At 34.6% G+C, this 20249-nt stretch overlaps 1 protein-coding gene and 1 pseudogene across 2 annotated transcripts in view; one reads left to right on the top strand and one right to left on the bottom strand.

The window, feature by feature from the left end:
• Positions 1 to 20249, bottom strand: part of CNTN5 (contactin 5) — a 1365947-nt gene that overhangs the window by 89608 nt on the left and 1256090 nt on the right. For both annotated transcript variants that reach the window (XM_078432971.2, XM_078432970.2), the window contains one exon: positions 5923 to 6081. In XM_078432971.2, the coding sequence (XP_078289097.2) occupies positions 5923 to 6081 (159 nt within the window). The remainder of the gene's footprint in view (positions 1 to 5922; positions 6082 to 20249) is intronic.
• On the top strand, positions 13425 to 13522 carry LOC132662618 (U6 spliceosomal RNA; annotated as a pseudogene).

Genomic DNA, 20249 nt, shown 5'->3' with positions numbered 1-20249 from the left:
GATAGATAGACCCTGTAATGAGTATATAATGCCCTTCTTCATCTCTGGTTACATCCTTTAATTTAAAGTCTAGTTTGTCTGATATAAGTATGGCTACTTCAGCTTTCTTTTGGCTTCCAGTAGCATGATAAATAGTTCTCCATCCCCTCACTCTCAATCTGAAGGTGTCCTCAGATCTAAAATGAGTCTCTTGTAGACAGCAAATAGATGGGTCTTGTTTTTTTATCCATTCTGATACTCTATGTCTTTTGGTTGGCACATTTAGTCCATTTACATTCAGTGTTATTATAGAAAGATACGGGTTTAGAGTCTTTGTGATGTCTGTATGTTTTATGCTTGTAGTGATGTCTCTGGTACTTTTTCTCACACGATTCCCCTTAGGATCTCTTGTAGGGCTGGTTTAGTGGTGACGAATTCCTTCAGTTTTTGTTTGTTTGGGAAGACCTTTATCTCTCCTTCTGTTCTAAATGACAGACTTGCTGGATAAAGGATTCTCAGCTGCATATTTTTTCTGTTCATCACATTGAAGATCTGCCATGCCTTTCTGGCCTGCCAAGTTTCAAAAGAGAGATCAGTCACGAGTCTTATAGGTCTCCCTTTATATGTTAGGGCATGTTTTTCCTTTGCTGCTTTCAGAATTTTCTCTTTATCCTTGTATTTTGCCAGTTTCACTATGATATGTCGTGCAGAAGATCGATTCAAGTTACATCTGAAAGGAATTCTCTGTGCCTCTTGGATTTCAATGCCTTTTTCCTTCCCCAGTTCAGGGAAGTTCTCAGCTATTATTTCTTCAAGTACACCTTCAGCACCTTTCCCTCTCTCTTCCTCCTCTGGGATAGTAATTATGCGTATATTGTTTCTTTTTAGTGTATCACTTAGCTTTCTAATTTTCCCCTCATACTCCTGGATTTTTTAATCTCTCTTTTTCTCAGCTTCCTCTTTTTCCATAATTTTATCTTCTAGTTCACCTATTCTCTCCTCCCACTCTTCAATCCGAGCCGTGGTCGTTTCCATTTTATTTTGCAGCTCGTTTATAGCATTTTTCAGCTCCTCGTGACTGTTCCTTAGTCCCTTGATCTCTGTAGCAAGAGATTCTCTGCTGTCCTCTATACTGTTTTCAAGCCCAGCGATTAATTTTATGACTATTATTCTAAATTCACTTTCTGTTATATAATTTAAATCCTTTTTGATCAGTTCATTAGCTGTTGTTATTTCCTGGAGATTCTTCTGAGGGGAATTCTTCCGTTTGGTCATTTTGGATAGTCCCTGGAATGGTGAGGACCTGCAGGGCACTTCCCCTGTGCTGTGGTGTATAACTGGAGTTGGTGGGCGGGGCCGCAGTCAGCCCTGATATTTGCCCCCAGCCCACCGCTGGGGCCACAGTCAGACTGGTGTGTGCCTTCTCTTCCCCTCTTCTAGGGGGATTCACTGTGGGGTGGCGTGGCCCATCTGGGCTACTTGCACACTGCCAGGCTTGTGGTGCTGGGGATATGGCATATTAGCTGGGGTGGGTAGGCAAGGTGCACGGGGACAGGAGGGGCAGGCTTAGCTTGCTTCTCCTTAGGTGATCCACTTCAGGAGGGGCCCTATGGAAGCTGGAGGGAGTCAGACCCTCTGCTGGAGGGGTGGCTCCCCAGAAGCACAGCATTGGGTGTTTGCTCGGAGCAAGCAAGTTCCCTGGCATGAACCGGTTCCCTTTGGGATTTTGGCTGGGGGATGGGCGAGGGAGATGGTGCTGTCTAGCGCCTTTGTTCCCTGCCAAACTGAGCTCTGTCCTCCCGGGGCTCAGCAACTCTCCCTCCCTTTGTCCTCCAGCCTTACCGCTTTCTGAGCAGGTTAACTTATGACCTCCCAGATGCTAACTTCCGCTTGCTGTCGGAACACACTCTGTCTGGCCCGTCCGCTTTTGCAAGCCAGAGTCAGGGGCTCTGCTTGGCCGGCAGGCCGCCTCTCCGGCCCGGCTCCCTCCCGCCAGTCTGTGGAGCGTGCACCGCCTCGCTGCCCTTCCTATCCTCTTTCGTGGGCCTCTCTTCTGCGCTTGGCTCTGGAGACTCTGTTCTGCTAATCCTCTGGTGGTTTTCTGGGTTATTTAGGCAGGTGTAGTTGGAATCTAAGTGATCAGCAGGACGCGCAGTGAGCCCAGTGTCCTCCTATGCTGCCATCTTCTAACTATAGGTTTTAAAGTCTCTCCCTCACCCTATATTCTAAATCTAATCCCTCTTTAAAAATTAAATAAAAATATTTATAAATTCTAATTTTTTGCTACTTGTAAGTAGTATATACTGAAGATATTAATATTTTTGATGAAATAACATTTTATGAAATAAATTAAAAACAAACTTTTATAAAATTAGGATTTTTTTTCAAGTGCAATATTGTGGAGATAAAAGATAGTGGTGAATGTATGCTAAAATAAATATTTTTAAAACCTTGAAGGTACTTGTTATAAAGATTTTTTTTTTTCTGGAAGTATGGGAACAAGATATTTTCAAAGAGAATATCTGCTTCAGTGAGAATATAGTGATTAAAAATGATTAAAAAGTGACTAAAAATAGTGAAGAACCCCATATTGATTCAGGGAGAGAAGCTTGTTAAAATGACTTTGTTTGTAAAAGAATTGCATCCTAGAATTTAATTACATAATTTAATAAGGTAAATAAGTCTGTCTTGTTGACAAATTTACTCAACCAATCAATCAGTGGAAAATATATGCAGAAAGAATAGTTAAGAAACATGTGTGAATTAAGTAAACAATGACCAATACGTTCTATGATTATAGGTGATTTTGTTATTCCTAAGAGGACACAATAAAATAGTAAACTGGGTAATACTATTCAATAACATAAAGAAAAAATCAGGTTTCCACATCAAAAACCATTTATTTTAACAGAAAAGGGGTCTGCAAGTGAAATTGTCTATTTCCTATGGCTATTTTCATACTTCCTTCAAAATGAATGAATTGGTCACATTCACAGTCACATTTGAGTCTGATTGTTGAACAGGCAATATTAATAAGTAAATTTTAAGTATCATTAGTTAGAATGTCCATATGCATGCAACTCATCACTTGTCAAAAATAAGTAATTCACTATTTTGTGTATAAAGAATCTTAGGTAATTTTTAAATTCTCACTTATTAACTGCATTAACTTTATCAGAGAATTTCAAATGCCAGCTCCATTTCTTCTTTCTAATAGATATTTCTGCATTAGAGTTTATCTGTACTGAAGTTGATTTAGATGAAAAGCAACTATCAAAACAAAAGGTCCACTGGCCTTTTGGGTCCACTGGGAACTAATGTGGTTCCAAAGGGACTTCTTTCCTTATTATAGGCATGAAAAAAAGTTGTGTTCAGATTTATCTGGGGACTAAAACCATTTAAAATTGTACTTTAGAGCAGGTAAAAGTTGAGTAATCCTCCTGGGCATGCTTGCCTTGAGGATGGCATGGAGAAATGGAGAAATGAGTGACCTCATTAGATAAGGAGTCATCTTGCTAGAATCTTATTACTTATCTATTACTCTAAATAATTACTCTAGAAAATAATCTATTAGACTCTATTACTTAGAGTCTTATCAAGAGCAAATAAAATTGATCATTTATAGAAATATATATCTGAGAGATATGTATTTCCTTATAATTATTGTACAAACATAAATTTCTTAATGAGTACTTGCTGAACTGAATTTTAAAAGAACTCTCAACTTAAAAATGTTCCAGTGCTCAAGTTAAATTAGAAATATTACAATGCAACTTTATAGGAGAGACTTTTCAAACAAGTAACCCCCCAAAATAACATTTAGTCCAAATGCCTAAGCCCTACACAAACATGCACATGCAACACACACACACACACACACACACACACACACACACAATCTCTCTTTCATTTTCCCTTTGCCAAAAAATTCTACATTTTATATATGTATCTATATACACACATACATACACTTTTATTCTTTCTATCTATCAAACAACAAAAATAAAAGCAGGTGAATCAAGATGTGAGAAATCAAGATACGAGTGACTAGGAAACTGGTTGTAATAGGAGGAAGATTAGATGTCCTGGATTGCCATGTCATGTGTTAAGGTAAGAAGGACAAAAACATGGGCATGGAATGAACAAGAAAACATTTGTATGTATTGCAATGTGCTCGTAAGGAAAATGTCCCACGAAGTATGGGCAGTGTGGCAAGAGTGGGCATGTAGCATAGCTACAGGCAGGAAAATGCGCATGGTGAGTGCACAACACCATATCTAAGGTGAATCCATTTCCTGGCTGCAAAGCAAAAAGTTTGTGCTGTCACACAAATGAAAACATAAAGCACTGTGGCAGAGGTTATAAGTTTTCTTGAATAAACCTGTTCATGTGGCTTGACTTTGTGATTTTTCCAGAATTATCTGTTGAACCTAGAGATTCCCCAAATTTTTGTTTGTGTATTTATTTATTTATTTATTTAGAGAGAGACATAGACAGCGTGAGCTGGGGAGCAGCAGAGAGAGAGAAAGAGAGAGAGGGAGAGAGAGAGAGAGGGAGAATCCCAAGCAGACTCATTGTCAGCACAGAGCCCAATGCGGGGCTCAAACTCACAAAACCATGAGAACGTGACTTGAGCTGAACCGAGAGATGCTTAACTGACTGATCTACCCAGGAACCCCAAGTCCCACAGTTTCTTGAATCTATAGAGCTATCACAGGGTTGACATGGAGCCAGAAATGAAGCTAATACCCATCATTATATATGTTACAAATTAATCTGTATATACGTATAGTACATTATAATGATAAATTCTATAAGTTAATGTAGGAAACTAATATTTAAAAAAAGCTAATAGTATTTTGCATACAGATGAGTATACTTCCTCTCTCCCAAATTGTAAATTTTTATACAAAAATAAATTTCTGTTTAAACTTAATTTATTTAAGCAGCAAAATGGACCACTCTACTTCTGTAACATTCTGGTTAACTGAGTTTCATGTTTACTGCACTCAGAAATTTTACTTTTATATTTTACTTCTAAACAGAGTAAATTTTATATTTATATATAAAATAAAACAAAATCACAAATCCTTACTCAGGATGGGCAACTACTTCTGAAGATTGTATTTTATATATATTATATACTTTTAAATACTAATATGCTATATAAGTTTCTAATAACTATCAAGTGATTATAATTTCACATATGCCTGCAGACTGCCACATTTGGAGAGATAGGAGTGTGGCTACAACATTAAAAGCAAACTATCAGGGAAGAAAATGACTTTAAAAATAGGGCAATTATTACACAAGCATGTTTAAAGTAAAGATTAAAATGCCACATTATTTTAAATAATGTAATTTTATATTAGATTTTCCTTTTGGAAACGAAACACATATAAAATAAAAGGAAATAAAACAGGTGTGTGACTATAAAGAGGTAGCACAAGGAACTAGAATAATGGAAAAATTCTATATGTGATTGTCTTGGTGGTGTGAGTCTATAAAATAATATCTCATAAAATTTTATGGGACTGCACACCAAAAATTTGTATATAAAAACTGGTGAAATATAAATAGTCTGTAGCTCAGTTAATAACATTGTACCAATGTTAATTTTCTGATTTGAGAATTGTACCATTGTTATGTAAAATGTTATAACTAGGGAGAGCTGAGGAATGGGTCCATAGGAAATCTTTGTACTATTTCTACAATATCCATTTGAATCTAAAGTTATTTCAATAAACAAACAAATATAAATGATATGGTTTCTTCTTGGGAATTGGAAAAGAAAGCAAGTTAGCTTTATAAAAGGAGGCAAACAATGGTTAGTATTGTAATAAATAACAGTTGCCAGAATCCAAAATGATCCTACTGAGATTGCTAGCTTATGACATAAGAAGCTACTCAGGTTGCCTCTGATGTTGTTTTAGAGATTCTTACTTGTTTTTACTGTTTGCCAGCCCAGCGAAAATGGGCTGCGAGCCTGCAGGTTGTAGGAGGAGATTGGACTGTGGTTATCAGATGCAGGACTCCAGGAGAGTGTGGCTGTGCTTTCCGTGATGTCTTCAACAATCACTATCCCTGGTGGGCCTGGGGGACCTATAGACAAAAGGGAATGGATACATTTAAGTACAAGCCATGAAGAGGAGCTGTTGGAAAATGTATTTCCAATAAAGATCCAATCAAACTATTTAACCATCCTGATGAAATACATATTTAGTAATGAAAATTGACAGTAAAGAGAAAAGAGATGCAGTTTCCATGATTTCTACGGTAACTGAATTATAGATTTGACTTTTCCCCCTAACATTTTGTGCTTGGAAGAAACTACCCATTAGCATTATATTGTACAGGAAAAGAAACAAAAAGAGAAACACACACAAGAATATGAATGTCAATATCAACTATGACTGTTGAAATATATCACAGTTTACAGAGGCAACAATAGAGTGAAAGGCAATCAGAAACCTTTGTTCTGAAAGGTATCAGAAACAAAAATGATCCCATTAATACTAAAACTCTATAGGTTTATTGGTCTAATTTTACATTCTGGAAACCTGCAGTGTACACATACTGTGATGTAACTCTCAGGTAGCTTAAACTTTAACAAGGGAGATATAAAAAGCTCTGAAATAATGATAGTTTAGGCCAGAGAAGGGTATACCCTAGAACTTAGGCATGGAAAATTTTTGTGAGGGGTTAAAAAGGAAGGTGTGATCTGGTGGTGGTGGTGATGATGATGATGATGATGATGATGATTTTGAGCGAGGGTGGGAAAGTGGTGAATTAGAGAAGATTATTTTCCTTATCATCATGAAAAATTGGCGTAGAATAGTGATAATCTATGTGCACATAGGCTCTACCTTCAAGAAACAACTGTGATATTATAGAAGAAATATACCTTTGTACTATCACTTCTAAAATAGTGTTATCTAATAACATTTAAAGATCTGTAGAGTGTTTATAAACACTCTATTTTATTGGTTTATTTTAGTGGCTGAAAAGCATGCTACGTTTTTTATTAATATTTTTCTATTCCCTCATATGGACAATTCAGGCTGTAAGGATATTTTATTTTCAATGAAAAAAATAATAAAAACCTCTCTTAAGTATTTTAAGTTATTTTCTGAATTAGTCCTACAGTACCATTCTGGCTTCACTTGATTCCCTAGTCCACCTTGATGTCATTGTCATTCACACCAGACATCTTTGATGACAAACCAAATTTATAAATTCTTAAATCTGAATGGGATCTCTTAACTACTTTCTTTGGCTCTGGTCCTGGATTTCTAGTCTAACTTTGCTGAATCAGATTTGGTGATTACAACATCTGATCAGGAGGGCCTGACCTAGTCTGTAAGGAGCTAAGAAATAGTGGAGGGATGGAGAAATGGAGGCAGTTAGTAAAGACCTCTGGGTAGAGAATTTTGAGGAAGGAACAAGGAGATGGAAAAAGAATTTTAAAAGCCTCATGAAGCAAATGACATTTTCAGGAAACAAGAAGTGAAAATTTTTATCAATTGATTCCATTCAGATTTAGGAATTTATAAATTTGGTTTTGTTCATCATCGAAGATGCCAATGGTGTGAATAGCCATGGTGTCAAGGTTGGCTAGGGAGTCAAGTAAAGCCAGAAAGGTGTTGATAGACTAGAATAAAAGAAAGGAATCAAGGAAATCACATTATTATGATGGAAAGATATAAGAATTGGAATTTGTTAAGAGAAAATTCCAGTAGGATACTTTTGAATGAGAATTTGTGTTTATCTGAAGGGGAGTGGGGAATATGGTTATTAAGGCTGACAAGGTCAGCCTTATGTAAGAAGGACTTATGGAAGAATATGTTTGATGTGTCATCCGTATGACTGTGCAAAGCATTAAAACAGTGGCTAAAGATGAGATGAGGTAAATAAATGAGGTCCAGGTGCTGAAGAAGATGTGTAACAAGTTGTTAGTCTGGTGACACGAATATAGAAGAGCAACTATAATGATGATAACATAATAATGATAAGAATATTAACAGTAATAATATTACTAATAGCTACCATATCCACATGTCACTGTATTAAGGCCCTATACTAAGTATTTTTCAAACATTAACTTGTTCATTTATTTCTATGTCACTGTGAGATTAGCATTATTCTTATTTCATAGAGGTTATAATGAAATCTCAGACATTGGTTAGTCAATAAATAAATAAGTTTCTTAGTCAATAAATCTTATTATATGTTACGTGTTATGGTAGGCAGTGTGTATCAGAAGATCCATTCTTATGAGGAGAAGTTTTTTCTCAAGTCATTCTGTTAGTGAATGGCACAGCTAAGATATGAATTTGGATCTGATTTTAATGCCTTATTTGTTCAAATAAGCAAGGAGTACACAGATCCTTTCTCCTTTCACTGTTAATATAGAAAGTAGTTTTAACTGAAGGAAGGGAAGACAGAGAAAAAGTGTATGTTAAGGAAAAGCACATTTATTTATTTATTTATTTTATTTATTTATTTTTTTTTTTTAATTTTTTTTTTTAACGTTTATTCATTTTTGAGACAGAGAGAGACAGAGCATGAATGGGGGAAGGTCAGATAGAGAGGGAGACATAGAATCTGAAACAGGCTCCAGGCTCTGAGCTGTCAGCACAGAGCCTGACGCGGGGCTCGAACCCACGGACCGCGAGATCATGACCTGAGCCGAAGTCGGATGCCCAACCGACTGAGCCACCCAGGCGCCCCAGGAAAAGCACATTTAAATTATGTGGTAGATATATAGATGGAATTTGAAGAAAGCATTTAGGACTTTGTGGCAGTCTGTGTATAAGACGGACACCATCACTTCTTTTTCCTGTACATGCAGGCCATTCCCTCTTTGAAAGGTGGAGCCTATTCTTTCACCTTCCTCAATCTGGGCTGGCTTGTCAGTATCTGACCCAAAAGACAATGGTAGAAGTAACACTACATGAGTTTTGAGGAGGCCTTTATGAGTATTAATGCTCTAGAAAATGTTTAAGTTAGTTTTCTTAAAGAAAGGTATATTTCTTTTAACAATAGGTAATATTTATTCTAAATAATTTTAAAAAATTCAGCTAGAACAAAAAGGAATTTACAACATAATTAATAAATACCCAAGTATTTTTCTCTATGTGTGGCTATTTTCCCAATATAGGCCTTAGCAAAATAATCAGTGAAAGTGAATAAGATTCATGTATTCAGGACACTCACTGTGTGCAATTATTTATAATACAAACCATTGTAAAGAAGTAATTGTCCAATAATCATGTAATATTTAAATCATTAAATTTTATGATAAAATATTAGGTAGCCATTAAACTGCCTAATATTTAAGATTCTTTACTGATGTGGGAAATGTTCACATTATAATAAGTGAAAAAAATAGAATACAAAATTATATGTAAATCTAAGTGTATAGTTACTTCCCAAATACATAATGAAAAGACTGGAAAGAAATGCATTAAAGTATGTATGGTGTTTATTGCTTGGGAATGAGGATGTAGATGATTTAAATTTTATTCTTTACTTGTTTGGATTTTCTGATTCTGCACAACAAGCAAGTAAAATTATTTTTTAAAGTCATTATTTTAATTTCTTTTTACATTTATTTATTTTTTGAGAGACATAGAGCACAAGTTGGGGAGGGGCAGAGAGAGAAGGAGACACAGAATCCGAAGCAGGCTCCAAGCTGTCAGCATAGAGCCTGACGTGGGGCTTGAACTCACAAACTGTGAGATCGTGACCTGAGCTGAAGTCAGACGCTTAACTGACTGAGCCACCCAGGCACCCCAAAGTCATTACTTTAAAGAAAGCTTCCAATGTTGTATGTATGTTCTATTGTAAGTACATATTATTTAACCATTTATCTGACATTGTGCATAAAGCATTGTGCTGAGTGGTGAGAGATGAGTGGGGCAAATGCCTTATAGGAGGACAAGATAGGGTTTCAGCTCTAGATACGTTAAAATTCTGTGGCAGAGACAGATCTTTTACAAAAAACAAATGCCAGATAATGATAATGTTATGTTCAAGTGTCTGGGGAGTATATTTTACATCTCATTATAGCAGATCTTAAGTTGGCTATAATTATTTTTCTATAATTTCCACTGGACTAAATATTCAACATAGTACTTGGCATTTATTAGGCCCCCAATAAATATTTTTACAATGAGAGATGAAAGATAGAAAAAGAAGGTAAGAAAGGACAGAGGAGTTGTGTTCTGAATTTGGAATATTGTGTAATAATTAATAAGTAAAAGAATGTTTTAAAATTAAGTCATTACCATATAAGACAAAGATTCAATATAATATAGTAACTTCTTTTTTTGTTAAATTAAAATATACTTAGCAGTTTTTTTTTCAGTTGAATAAAATGGTAATAAAAATGAGATAATAGCTCCATGAAAGCAAATAAGCATTTTTGAATAATTCAATAAATTACTAAAGCCTATTAAAGCCTGTGGACAGATAATTTTTATAAATCCATATAAATTTAAATATTTTTATAAATATATTACTGTAAAAATATTCTGAAAAATTAGTGATGTGATTTACCTTTTATGACAGGTTAAATATAATTTTCAACCATAATACAAATGAAAATAAGATTTATGGTTATTATATTAGTACTGGCTTATTAATGCTCCATCTACAGAAAAATATACATTTTTAGACATTATATACTGAATGCTGGCTGTAATCAGCTTCCTGTCTATATTGAGGAGTGAATTACATTAAAATTATATTAATACAATCAATACCTTTGTTTTTAAGGCCTGTTAATAATGGTGATATTTTTGCTCTTTTTTGACATTTTTGTTAGAGAGTAAATTTTCTCTTCAAAGGCTTTTACTGCTAATCTGCTTTATACATCTTTGAAAATAGATTAATAAGAAATAAATATCTCACAGATGACAAATGTGTGATAGCAACTAGTGTCTGAATGTTATACAAATGCCTCTCATTTAACAGAAGTCAATATTAACTTTTTACTTAGCTGTAATAATTCAGTATATGATTGGCAGGAATCTGGAAATTCCCCCTCATCCCCTAACAATGCCATTATATAGGGTCACTAAAATAAATATTTTATTTGAAAATAGATAATTTAGAAAAATGGACAGAGTCTCTTCATTTTTTCTTAGTGAGGACTGCTGAGCAAATGACAAAACACAAAGTCCCCTGGCAGAAGCCATGTTCTCATGAATTTAATTTATCCTCAATCAAAGTCTCCCTAGGACTGTTGTTAGGTTGCTATCAGATCAACTCATTTTGTTGGCCTAATATTCAGTTAGACAGTTTTCTTCTCTTGAGAAGACAGTGACTTTTAAAGCTGAAAAACAAATAAAACATACCTCTTTGTAACCTCTAAAGCTGTTATCGTTATGCTGGGAACAAGGATCTAAGACTTCATGTGGTAGTTAAGTAATAGTATACAGCCTTGGAATTTTTAAATTAACTTCAGTGATCTCATTCAACTCTTATTTTTCAGATGAGGAAGGAGTACTTGAAACAGGAAAACTCCTCAAGAAAAAAAAAAGGACACAAAGAGTCTTCCTGCTTTGGGGAAAAAGGTAGGAACATGGTTCAGCTTTACTTTCAACAACCAGAGGACTGGTATTTCCTGTTCAAAGTAAATTATAACAAAATAATGTGGTAATAAGTAGGAAATGACTTCCTGTGAAGTCATTACCCATTCTCCTTGCAGACAACAACTGGTGGATCCAGGCTGAGTTCTTGTCATGTGATTGTCCAACCTCTTTTGAGGAAAAATTCTTAAAAAAATATCCCCTAACTGCCACTGACTCCCCATGTCAATCATTTTTTTCTGACCCTTTCTTACATAGATAGCATTACTTTCTCTGCCTGAATCTGACACCTACTGATTCAACAAATACCCTATTGTTACATGCTATATTTTACATTTTATGCAGACTCACATTGTTTTTACTTTATTTGATTTGGGGGACTTTCATGTCATTTTTTTTTCACACAGAGTTTTTAAGTGAAAAATTAAACTTGCTGGGATTTAAAACATTAAACAGATCTTTGGCTTATATTGTTTAAAACTATAATAAAAAATTGATAGCAAATATGCCATGGTATACTAAATCAGTTCTATTTCTAATCCCATAAATATTGCTTGGGGACAAACACCTTTTCTAAACACATGCAGGACTATGCTGCAGCAAAAGACAGTCATTCATGGCAACAAAGTCCTGAACATGATTTTCTAACTGAGTGAAGAGGAGATTCAGCTATTGTCTGAAAGATTAGATTAATGCAGAGAAATAAGCTCAATAACTCAAGACACAAAGAATATTTTTAATGTTTATCATGTAGTTTAATTACATGAAATGAACCAACCAGCACAAAGGACCATTTTGCATAGACCCAACTTAAAAGCCCATATATAAGTAACAGCAAGACATTTCATTAAAAATAGTAGTTTAATCCTCTCAAAATGGATTTAGAGGGATCATACTTTAATATAACAAAGCCATATATGAAAGCCTACACCTAACACCATATTCAATGGTAAAAAACTGTGAGCTTTAAGTTATGCTATAGCTCTAAATCAGGAATAAGACAAGATGTCCACTTTCACCACTTGTCCTATGCACAGCAATCAGAAAACAAAAAGAAATAAGAGGCATCCATATCAGTGAGAAAGAGGTTAAATTGTCACTATTTGTAGATGACATAATACTATTCATGGAAAACACTGAAGACTCTACCAAAAAACTAAAAGAAGTAATAAATGAATTGTATTAATAACTAGTAAAGTTGCAAGATAAATAATTATACCCAGATATTGGTTGAATTTCTATACATTAATAATGAAGTAGCAGAAAGAGAAATTAAGAAAACAATTCCATTCACATTGCACCCAAAAGAATACCTAGGAATAAAGTTAATCAAGGAGATGAATAACATACACTCTGAAAACTGTAAAACATTGATGACAGAAAGTGAGGACAACAAAAGCAAATGAAGATACACCATGCTCATGAATTGAAAGAATATTGTTAAAATTTCCATACTATTCAAAGCAATCTACATATTCAATGTAATCTCTATCAAAATACCAGTAACATTTTTTCACAGAACTAGAACAAATAATACTAAAATTTGTATAAAATAGTAAAAGACCCCAAATAGCAAAAGCAATCATGAGAAAGAAGAACACAGCTGGAGATATCACATTCTTAGATTTTGACTTACTACAAAGCTGTAATAATCAAAACAGTATGGTATTGGCACAAAAACAGATACATAGTTCAGTGGAACAGAATAGGGAGTCCAGAAACAAACTCATGCTTATGTGGTCAATTAAAATATGACAAAAGAGGTAAGAATATGCAATGAAAACAAAAGACAGTTTTTTCAATAAATGACATTTGGAAAACTAGACAGCTATATGCAAAGTAATGAAACTGGTGCTTCCTTTGGCAGCATATATATTAAAACTTGAATGATACATAGAAGATTAGTATGGTCCCTGTGAAAGTCATTCATACAAATTTGTGTTTTATTTAAAAAAAAAAGAATGAAACTGCACAAATTTTCTTACACTGTATACAAAAATAAACTCAAAATGAATTAAAGGCCTCAGAGTAAGACCTGAAACCATAAAACTCCCAGAAGAGAACATAGAAAGTAATTTCTTTGACATAAACTATAAAAACATGTTTCTAGCAATGTATCCTAAGGCAAAGAAAATGAAAGCAGACACCAAAATGAAAAACTTTTACACAATAAAGGAAATCATCAACAAAACGAAAAGTCAACCTAATGAATGGGAGAAGATATTCACTAATGATATATTCAGTTATGAGTTAATATCCAAAATATATAAAGAACTTACACTGTTCAACACCAAAAAAAATAATAATCTAACTAAAAATGGGCAGAGAGACTTATAGACATTTTTCCAAAGAAGACATACAAATGGCCAACATACTCATGGAAAGATGCCCAACATCACTAATCATCAGGGAAATGCAAATAAAAGTGCAAATCACCTTACACCTATAAGAATGGCTAATATCAAAAAGATAAGAAACAAGTGTTGGTGAGGATGTGGTGAAAAAGGAACCCTTGTGCACTGTTGGTGGAAATGCAAATTGGTGCAGCCACTGTGGAAAAAAATTATGGAGGTTCCTCAAAAAATTAAAAATAGAAATACCATATGAATCAGTAATTCTACTACTGAGTATTTACCCAAAGAAAATGATAACACTAATTCAAAATGGTATATGTACCCTTATGTTTATTGCAGCATTATTTATAACAGCCAAGATATGGTAGCGACCTAAGTGTTAATAGACGAATGGATAAAGAATATGTGATACACACACGCACACACACACACACACACACACACACACACAGAAGAATGAGAGGAATATTACTTACTCATAAAAAAGGATGAGATGGAGATCTTACCATTTGCTACAGTATGGATGGGCATAGAGGGTATTGCACTAAGTGAAATAAAGCAGACAAGGGAAGTCAAATAACATATGAATTCACTTATATGTGGAATACAAAATCCAAAACAAATAAAAAATAAAAATAGACCTATAGATACAAAGAACTGAAAGTTTCTAGAAAAGAGGATGTGGGGGAATAGGCAAAATGGGTGAAAGGATGTAGGAGATACAAGCTTCCTGTTATGGGATAAATAAGTCATGAGAATAAAAAGTGTAGTGTAAGGAATATAGTCAATGGTGTAATAGCATTATGTGATAACAGATGTAGCCGTACTTGTGGTGACCACAGCATAACCTATTAACATATTGAATCACTATATTGTACACTTATAACTAATATAACATTGTGTTTCAACTATACTCAAAAAAATAATAAAAAGTAAAAGGTAAGTTAAAAAAGTAATAGTCGATAACGTGAATAGATTTTCTGTAGCACATCACATACTCATGCCTATTAATAGCTAGTTGCTGAATTTTTCATCTTTATACTAGGTATAAAGACTTATGCCATGACCTATTTAGGAAGTATGATTTCATTGATAATATATTTATTTTTATACAAGAAAATGTATCCTGATGTATCCTTGTTATACTTGATGGACAACGTCCAACTTTGAATAGTATTGCATCTTTCCTTCTTTCTCCTGGGATACTTCCTTAGCACCATTATGTTCTTCATTACATCTAGAGGGTGTTCTTAGATTTCTTTAATTATTTACTAACTTAAGTGACCCTTTCATCCTGTTCTCAATTCTATGAAAATAACCAACTCTATTTTTACCAGTGGCAGATAAAGATGGAAACAAGTGCTAAAGAGTTCTAATTATTTTTTTCAAAAACAATTTAGTTTTCAATTATTAAAGCTCACCTTTTTTCTTTTCTTCTTCTTTCTTTCTTCCTTCTTCTTTCTTTCTTTCTTTCTTTCTTTCTTTCTTTCTTTCTTCTCTTTCTTCTTTCTTTCTTTCTTTCTTTCTTTCTTTCCTTTCTTTCTTTTGGTACCTATCTATCTCCTGTCTGTCTATCTATCTATCTATCTATCTATCTATCTATCTTCTATATATCATTATCATTATTATTATCTGTCATCTATACAATGGCATGAAGTTTTTGTCCCTCCTCACTTTGACCATTTAATACCTGTTTAGTCTTCAAATTTCAAAATCTCTGCTCAAGTTTTACTTTCTTTACTCAATAACTACTAAATTTCAATTTTTGTGGCCTAAAGCCTCAGAATTGTATTTTGTACAAAATTCCTAGGAAATTTTATGCACCTTATATTTCAAGGAAAATTAAAGAAAAAAGATTTCATAAATAGTCTGAAGAATCTTATCCCAGCTCTGGATCTTTATGTAAGAGCTGTGTATAAGTTTCTGAAACTTGGGCAAATTTTTGAACCTCATTAAGCTTCAATTCCCTAACATTTTATAAAGGGAAATATAATATCAATCTTATTATTACTGTGAGGATTACATAGGGTAATGTACATAAAAAGGACTTTGTAAATAGCTAGACTAGCACTGGTTGGGCCTCTCAGTAGCTTGGTAACTTTGACAATGTCATATGATTTCACTATGCTTCATGTTTTACCAATAAAACCAGAACCTATGTACCACATTTGGTTCTATCAAAAGGAAAGATAGAAAATGAAAATAATTTGAAAAAGAAAAAAATACCATTATTGGCAGATTCAACACACAATATCTTCTGGGGAGCTTTTAATGTAAAATGAAAAAAAAAATAATGCAGAAACAATGACTCAATGTCCACCTATCAAGTTTAAGGCACTGTGTTATGTACTTTCCAATCTTTACAGCAAATCATGTATTAACACGTCCTTTCCACAAACGAGAAAACAGAGACTCAGAAAGTTCAAGCGACTCATTCAAGGTCACATGACCCCAGTGATGGACCTGTGGTTCATTTCTGATTCTTTTTTTTTTTTTTTTTTTTTTAACATTTTTTTTTTTTTTATTTTTGAGACAGAGAGAGACAGAGCATGAACGGGGGAGGGGCAGAGAGAGAGGGAGACACAGAATCGGAAGCAGGCTCCAGGCTCTGAGCCATCAGCCCAGAGCCCGACGCGGGGCTCGAACTCACGGACCGCGAGATCGTGACCTGAGCTGAAGTCGGACGCTTAACCGACTGAGCCACCCAGGCGCCCCTCATTTCTGATTCTTAATTTCATATGTATCAGAGATTCAACTCCATTCTGTTTATTTTTTTTTAAATTTTTAACGTTTTTTATTAAATATTTTTGAAACAGGGAGAGACAGAGCATGAACAGGGGAGGGTCAGAGAGAGGGAGACACAGAATCTGAAACAGGCTCCAGGTTCTGAGCTGTCAACACAGAGCTCGATGCGGGGCTGGAACTCGCGGACCCGAGATCATGACCCGAGCTGAAGTCGTCCGCTTAACCGACTGAGCCACCCAGGCGCCCCTCCATTCTGTTTATTACATAAGACTACTTCACATAATTCAGCACAGACACATAAAATGTAAATTTCATAGCATTAAAATGATTATTGGTAGGGGCAAATTTTTTATGGCTTGAAAATGGATTTAAAGGCAGAAATGTATGATAGAAATGAAGTAGACTTTGTGGTTGACTCCCTAATATTTACTCTACTTGCACCAATGTGGTATAGGGAATTGACTACAAGTCTATAGGTGGCCCTGGTTAGTCTATCCATTTTGGGCTATCCATTAAGGGCGATCTCACCTGCCCCTGTGGTGATCTATTTAGGAAGCTAGGAAAAAGTCAGTCATATCATGGCAATCCTCTTACGTGGTGTGTTGGTTCATGGTCTAGACTGTCAAAACCAGATGAAGAGATGGACACTTGTAGAGATATGCTAGTTCTTTTGCTTGTTGTATGGCAATAAGAAAGCACTAAATCTCTATTATTCTTGGCAGCCAGCCTATGACTACCATGAGCTTTAAGGTGAGGCCAGCATTGTAGACAACAGTGGAGAGATGGAATCAACCTGAGTCTTTGGGAAAAACTTGAAACAATGGATAAATCAATTTAAAAATCTGATTTAGCTTCCTGTCATGAGAGCCAATAAATTTCCTTCCTGTTTCAGCGAATTTGACTTAGTTTTCATATTACTTGTAACTGGAAGCATCAAAGGCAAAATATAACTGAAATATTTTTAAAAATTTAAAATAAATCCTTTTTAAAAAAAGAAATGTTGATTGAAATATTAAAAACTAAATGCAAATAACAAAGAAAAATTCATTAGTTAGATTCTAGTTACATAGAGTATATAGGAAGAAACTAAATAGGAATGATAAAGAAAAGGCTTATGTGTCCACTAAGATTTTACATCCATGAGGCAAGTTTTTATACAGTCAGTTGATACATTAGCCAGCTGACAGCCCAGCACCTTATTATGTTGCCTTATTTGGAACTGTAGGGGCCCTAACCTGTGTCCCTGAAGCTCTGTCATGTATATTTTGATCTACTACTTGGGACATGAAACCTCTAACAGTAGCTTTAATCCACGGCAGTAGGTACATCCCTACATTTATTGAATCTTCCCCTGAATTTCTCATGAACTCCACTTAACTTGTATGGTCACCAGTTATACGTAGTTCAATTCATACCTGAAATCTACCTGCCTGATAGGTGAGTGTAACTTCCTTGATACTTATCATGCCAACCTTCAAACTCAGTCACCTCTGTTTCTGGTTATGAAAAAACATAACACATAAACAATTTATTTGAACAATGGTGACTCAGATTTCCCCTTTATTCCCCATTATTCTTCTAATTTATCCATGCATGAAATTCTGGAATAATGTTTCATTTTTTACTCTTCCCCTATAATATCTAATGTGTTAGTCCACCTCCCATTTAAAAACAATTACTGGCTGTCCACTATCTACATAACAAAGTTCAAACTCATTGTCCTGGTCTTCAAGGTATTCCATCAACCTACTTTTCTCCGTTTTTATAGACTTCTGCTACTCTGATCGAACTTAAGCAGCTTTCCCTCTCTTCAAAAGACTGTATTTTGCAGTCTTTTAGTATATCTATTTATCCCCTTCTACTACCAAAACACAATAATAATAAAGTGACCTGTCCCATCTTAAGTACTAGCCCAGAGGAAGTCATCTTGAAGTCTTCACTGGAAAAAACATCCTTTCAGCTTCAGTATCTAAAGAACTGTCTGTAACCTAGAGATGCAAAGTACATTCCTGAGTCATTTTAGTTGAAAAATGATAAGGGCTATATGAGAAGGAGGTCTCGTGGTATATAGTCAACCATCATTCAAATCTGTCATATTAAGCTTTTTGTTTTTATCTTTACATGGTAACATCTCCAACCCACTCTTTTTTTTCTTTTTCCTCTTTTTAAGGGGGTGTAGCAATGAGAAACACAGAAGATAGTTAATTATAGGCTTAATTAAAAATTTAATTAAAATTATAGGTTTAATTAAAATTAGGTTTTTCAACTTTGCTCTAAAATTCCCTGATTTTTAATACTTTGTTGAACTTTATTGTCATAGGAATACATTGGTTAATATTGTACATCTTTAATAAGCCCCAACTCTCTATCAAAAAGTGATCATTCCATTACCCTACAGGTAAATTCCATTACCCTACAGGTAAATTTTGAAATCACTTCAATAATTTCATTGCATTGTGTGTTTACCTATCTGGCTGTTTGCTTCTATTTGGCCAGCTGTTCTATCAGTTTCCCAATTGACTTGTTTTTTGTTTGTTTGTTTGTTTGTTTGTTGTTTTCATCTCCAGTGTTAATCTTTCACAAACCAAAATTTATTTTACATTTTTAAAAGTATTTCAGTTATCTTTTGCCTTTGATGCTTCCAGTTACAAGTAATATGAAAACTAAGTCAAATTCGCTGAAACAGGAAGGAAATTTATTGGCTTTCATGAAGGAAGCTAAATCAGATTTTTAAATTGATTTATCCATTGTTTCAAGTTTTAAATTTTTAAAAATATTTCAATATTTTAATATTTCAATCAACATTTCTTAAATTTTTAAAAAAGGATTTATTTTAAATTTTTAAAAATATTTTATTTATTTTTGAGAGAGAGAGAGAGACAGAGTGTGAGCAGGGGAGCAGCAGAGAGAGAGGGAGACACAGAATCTGAAGCAAGATCCAGACTCTGAGCTATCAGCACAGAGCTGGACGTGGGGCTCAAACTTGTGAATTGTGAGATCTTGACTTGGGCTGAAGTCAGACGCTTAACTGACTGAGTCACCAAGGCGCATTTCAATCAACATTTCTTGTAAAAATGAGTGTATGTGTGTCTGCTGCAAAAAATAGGATGTATTCATGAAAAAAATTCCAAGGTACTTATCAAGATGGTAATGCCAAGCTTCAAAGAACTGTTTTGTGATTGCAGCTGTAAGAAACTTCTGAAAACCCTTTCCTACCACATCATTCCCACATAGTTTTACCTCCTATTTCACTGGGTCTCTCTGCTTTATATGACATGGAATATATTTAATATTAAGTGCTTATGATTATTGTGTTTTCAGTTACTACTCCTTACCCTGCCCAGTCTTCCCTATTTATCTGATTATTAAAAATGTAGTTACTAGAGCACCCGGGTGGCTCAGTTGGTTAAGTGTTGGACTCTTGATTTGGGCTCTGATCATGATCTCATGGTTCATGATTCGAGTCCCACATAGGGCTCTGTGCTGACAGTGCAGAGCCTGCTTGGGATTCTTTCCCTCTCTCTCTCTGACTCTCCCCCCCGACCGAACCATCTCAAAATAAATAAATTAATTTAAA

This window comes from Panthera onca, chromosome D1, assembly GCF_046562875.1.
Source record: "Panthera onca isolate mPanOnc1 chromosome D1, mPanOnc1 haplotype 2, whole genome shotgun sequence".
Taxonomy (NCBI): Eukaryota; Metazoa; Chordata; class Mammalia; order Carnivora; family Felidae; genus Panthera; species Panthera onca.
Note: the sequence above shows the minus strand (reverse complement) of the source record. Positions and strands in the feature narration are given on the sequence as shown.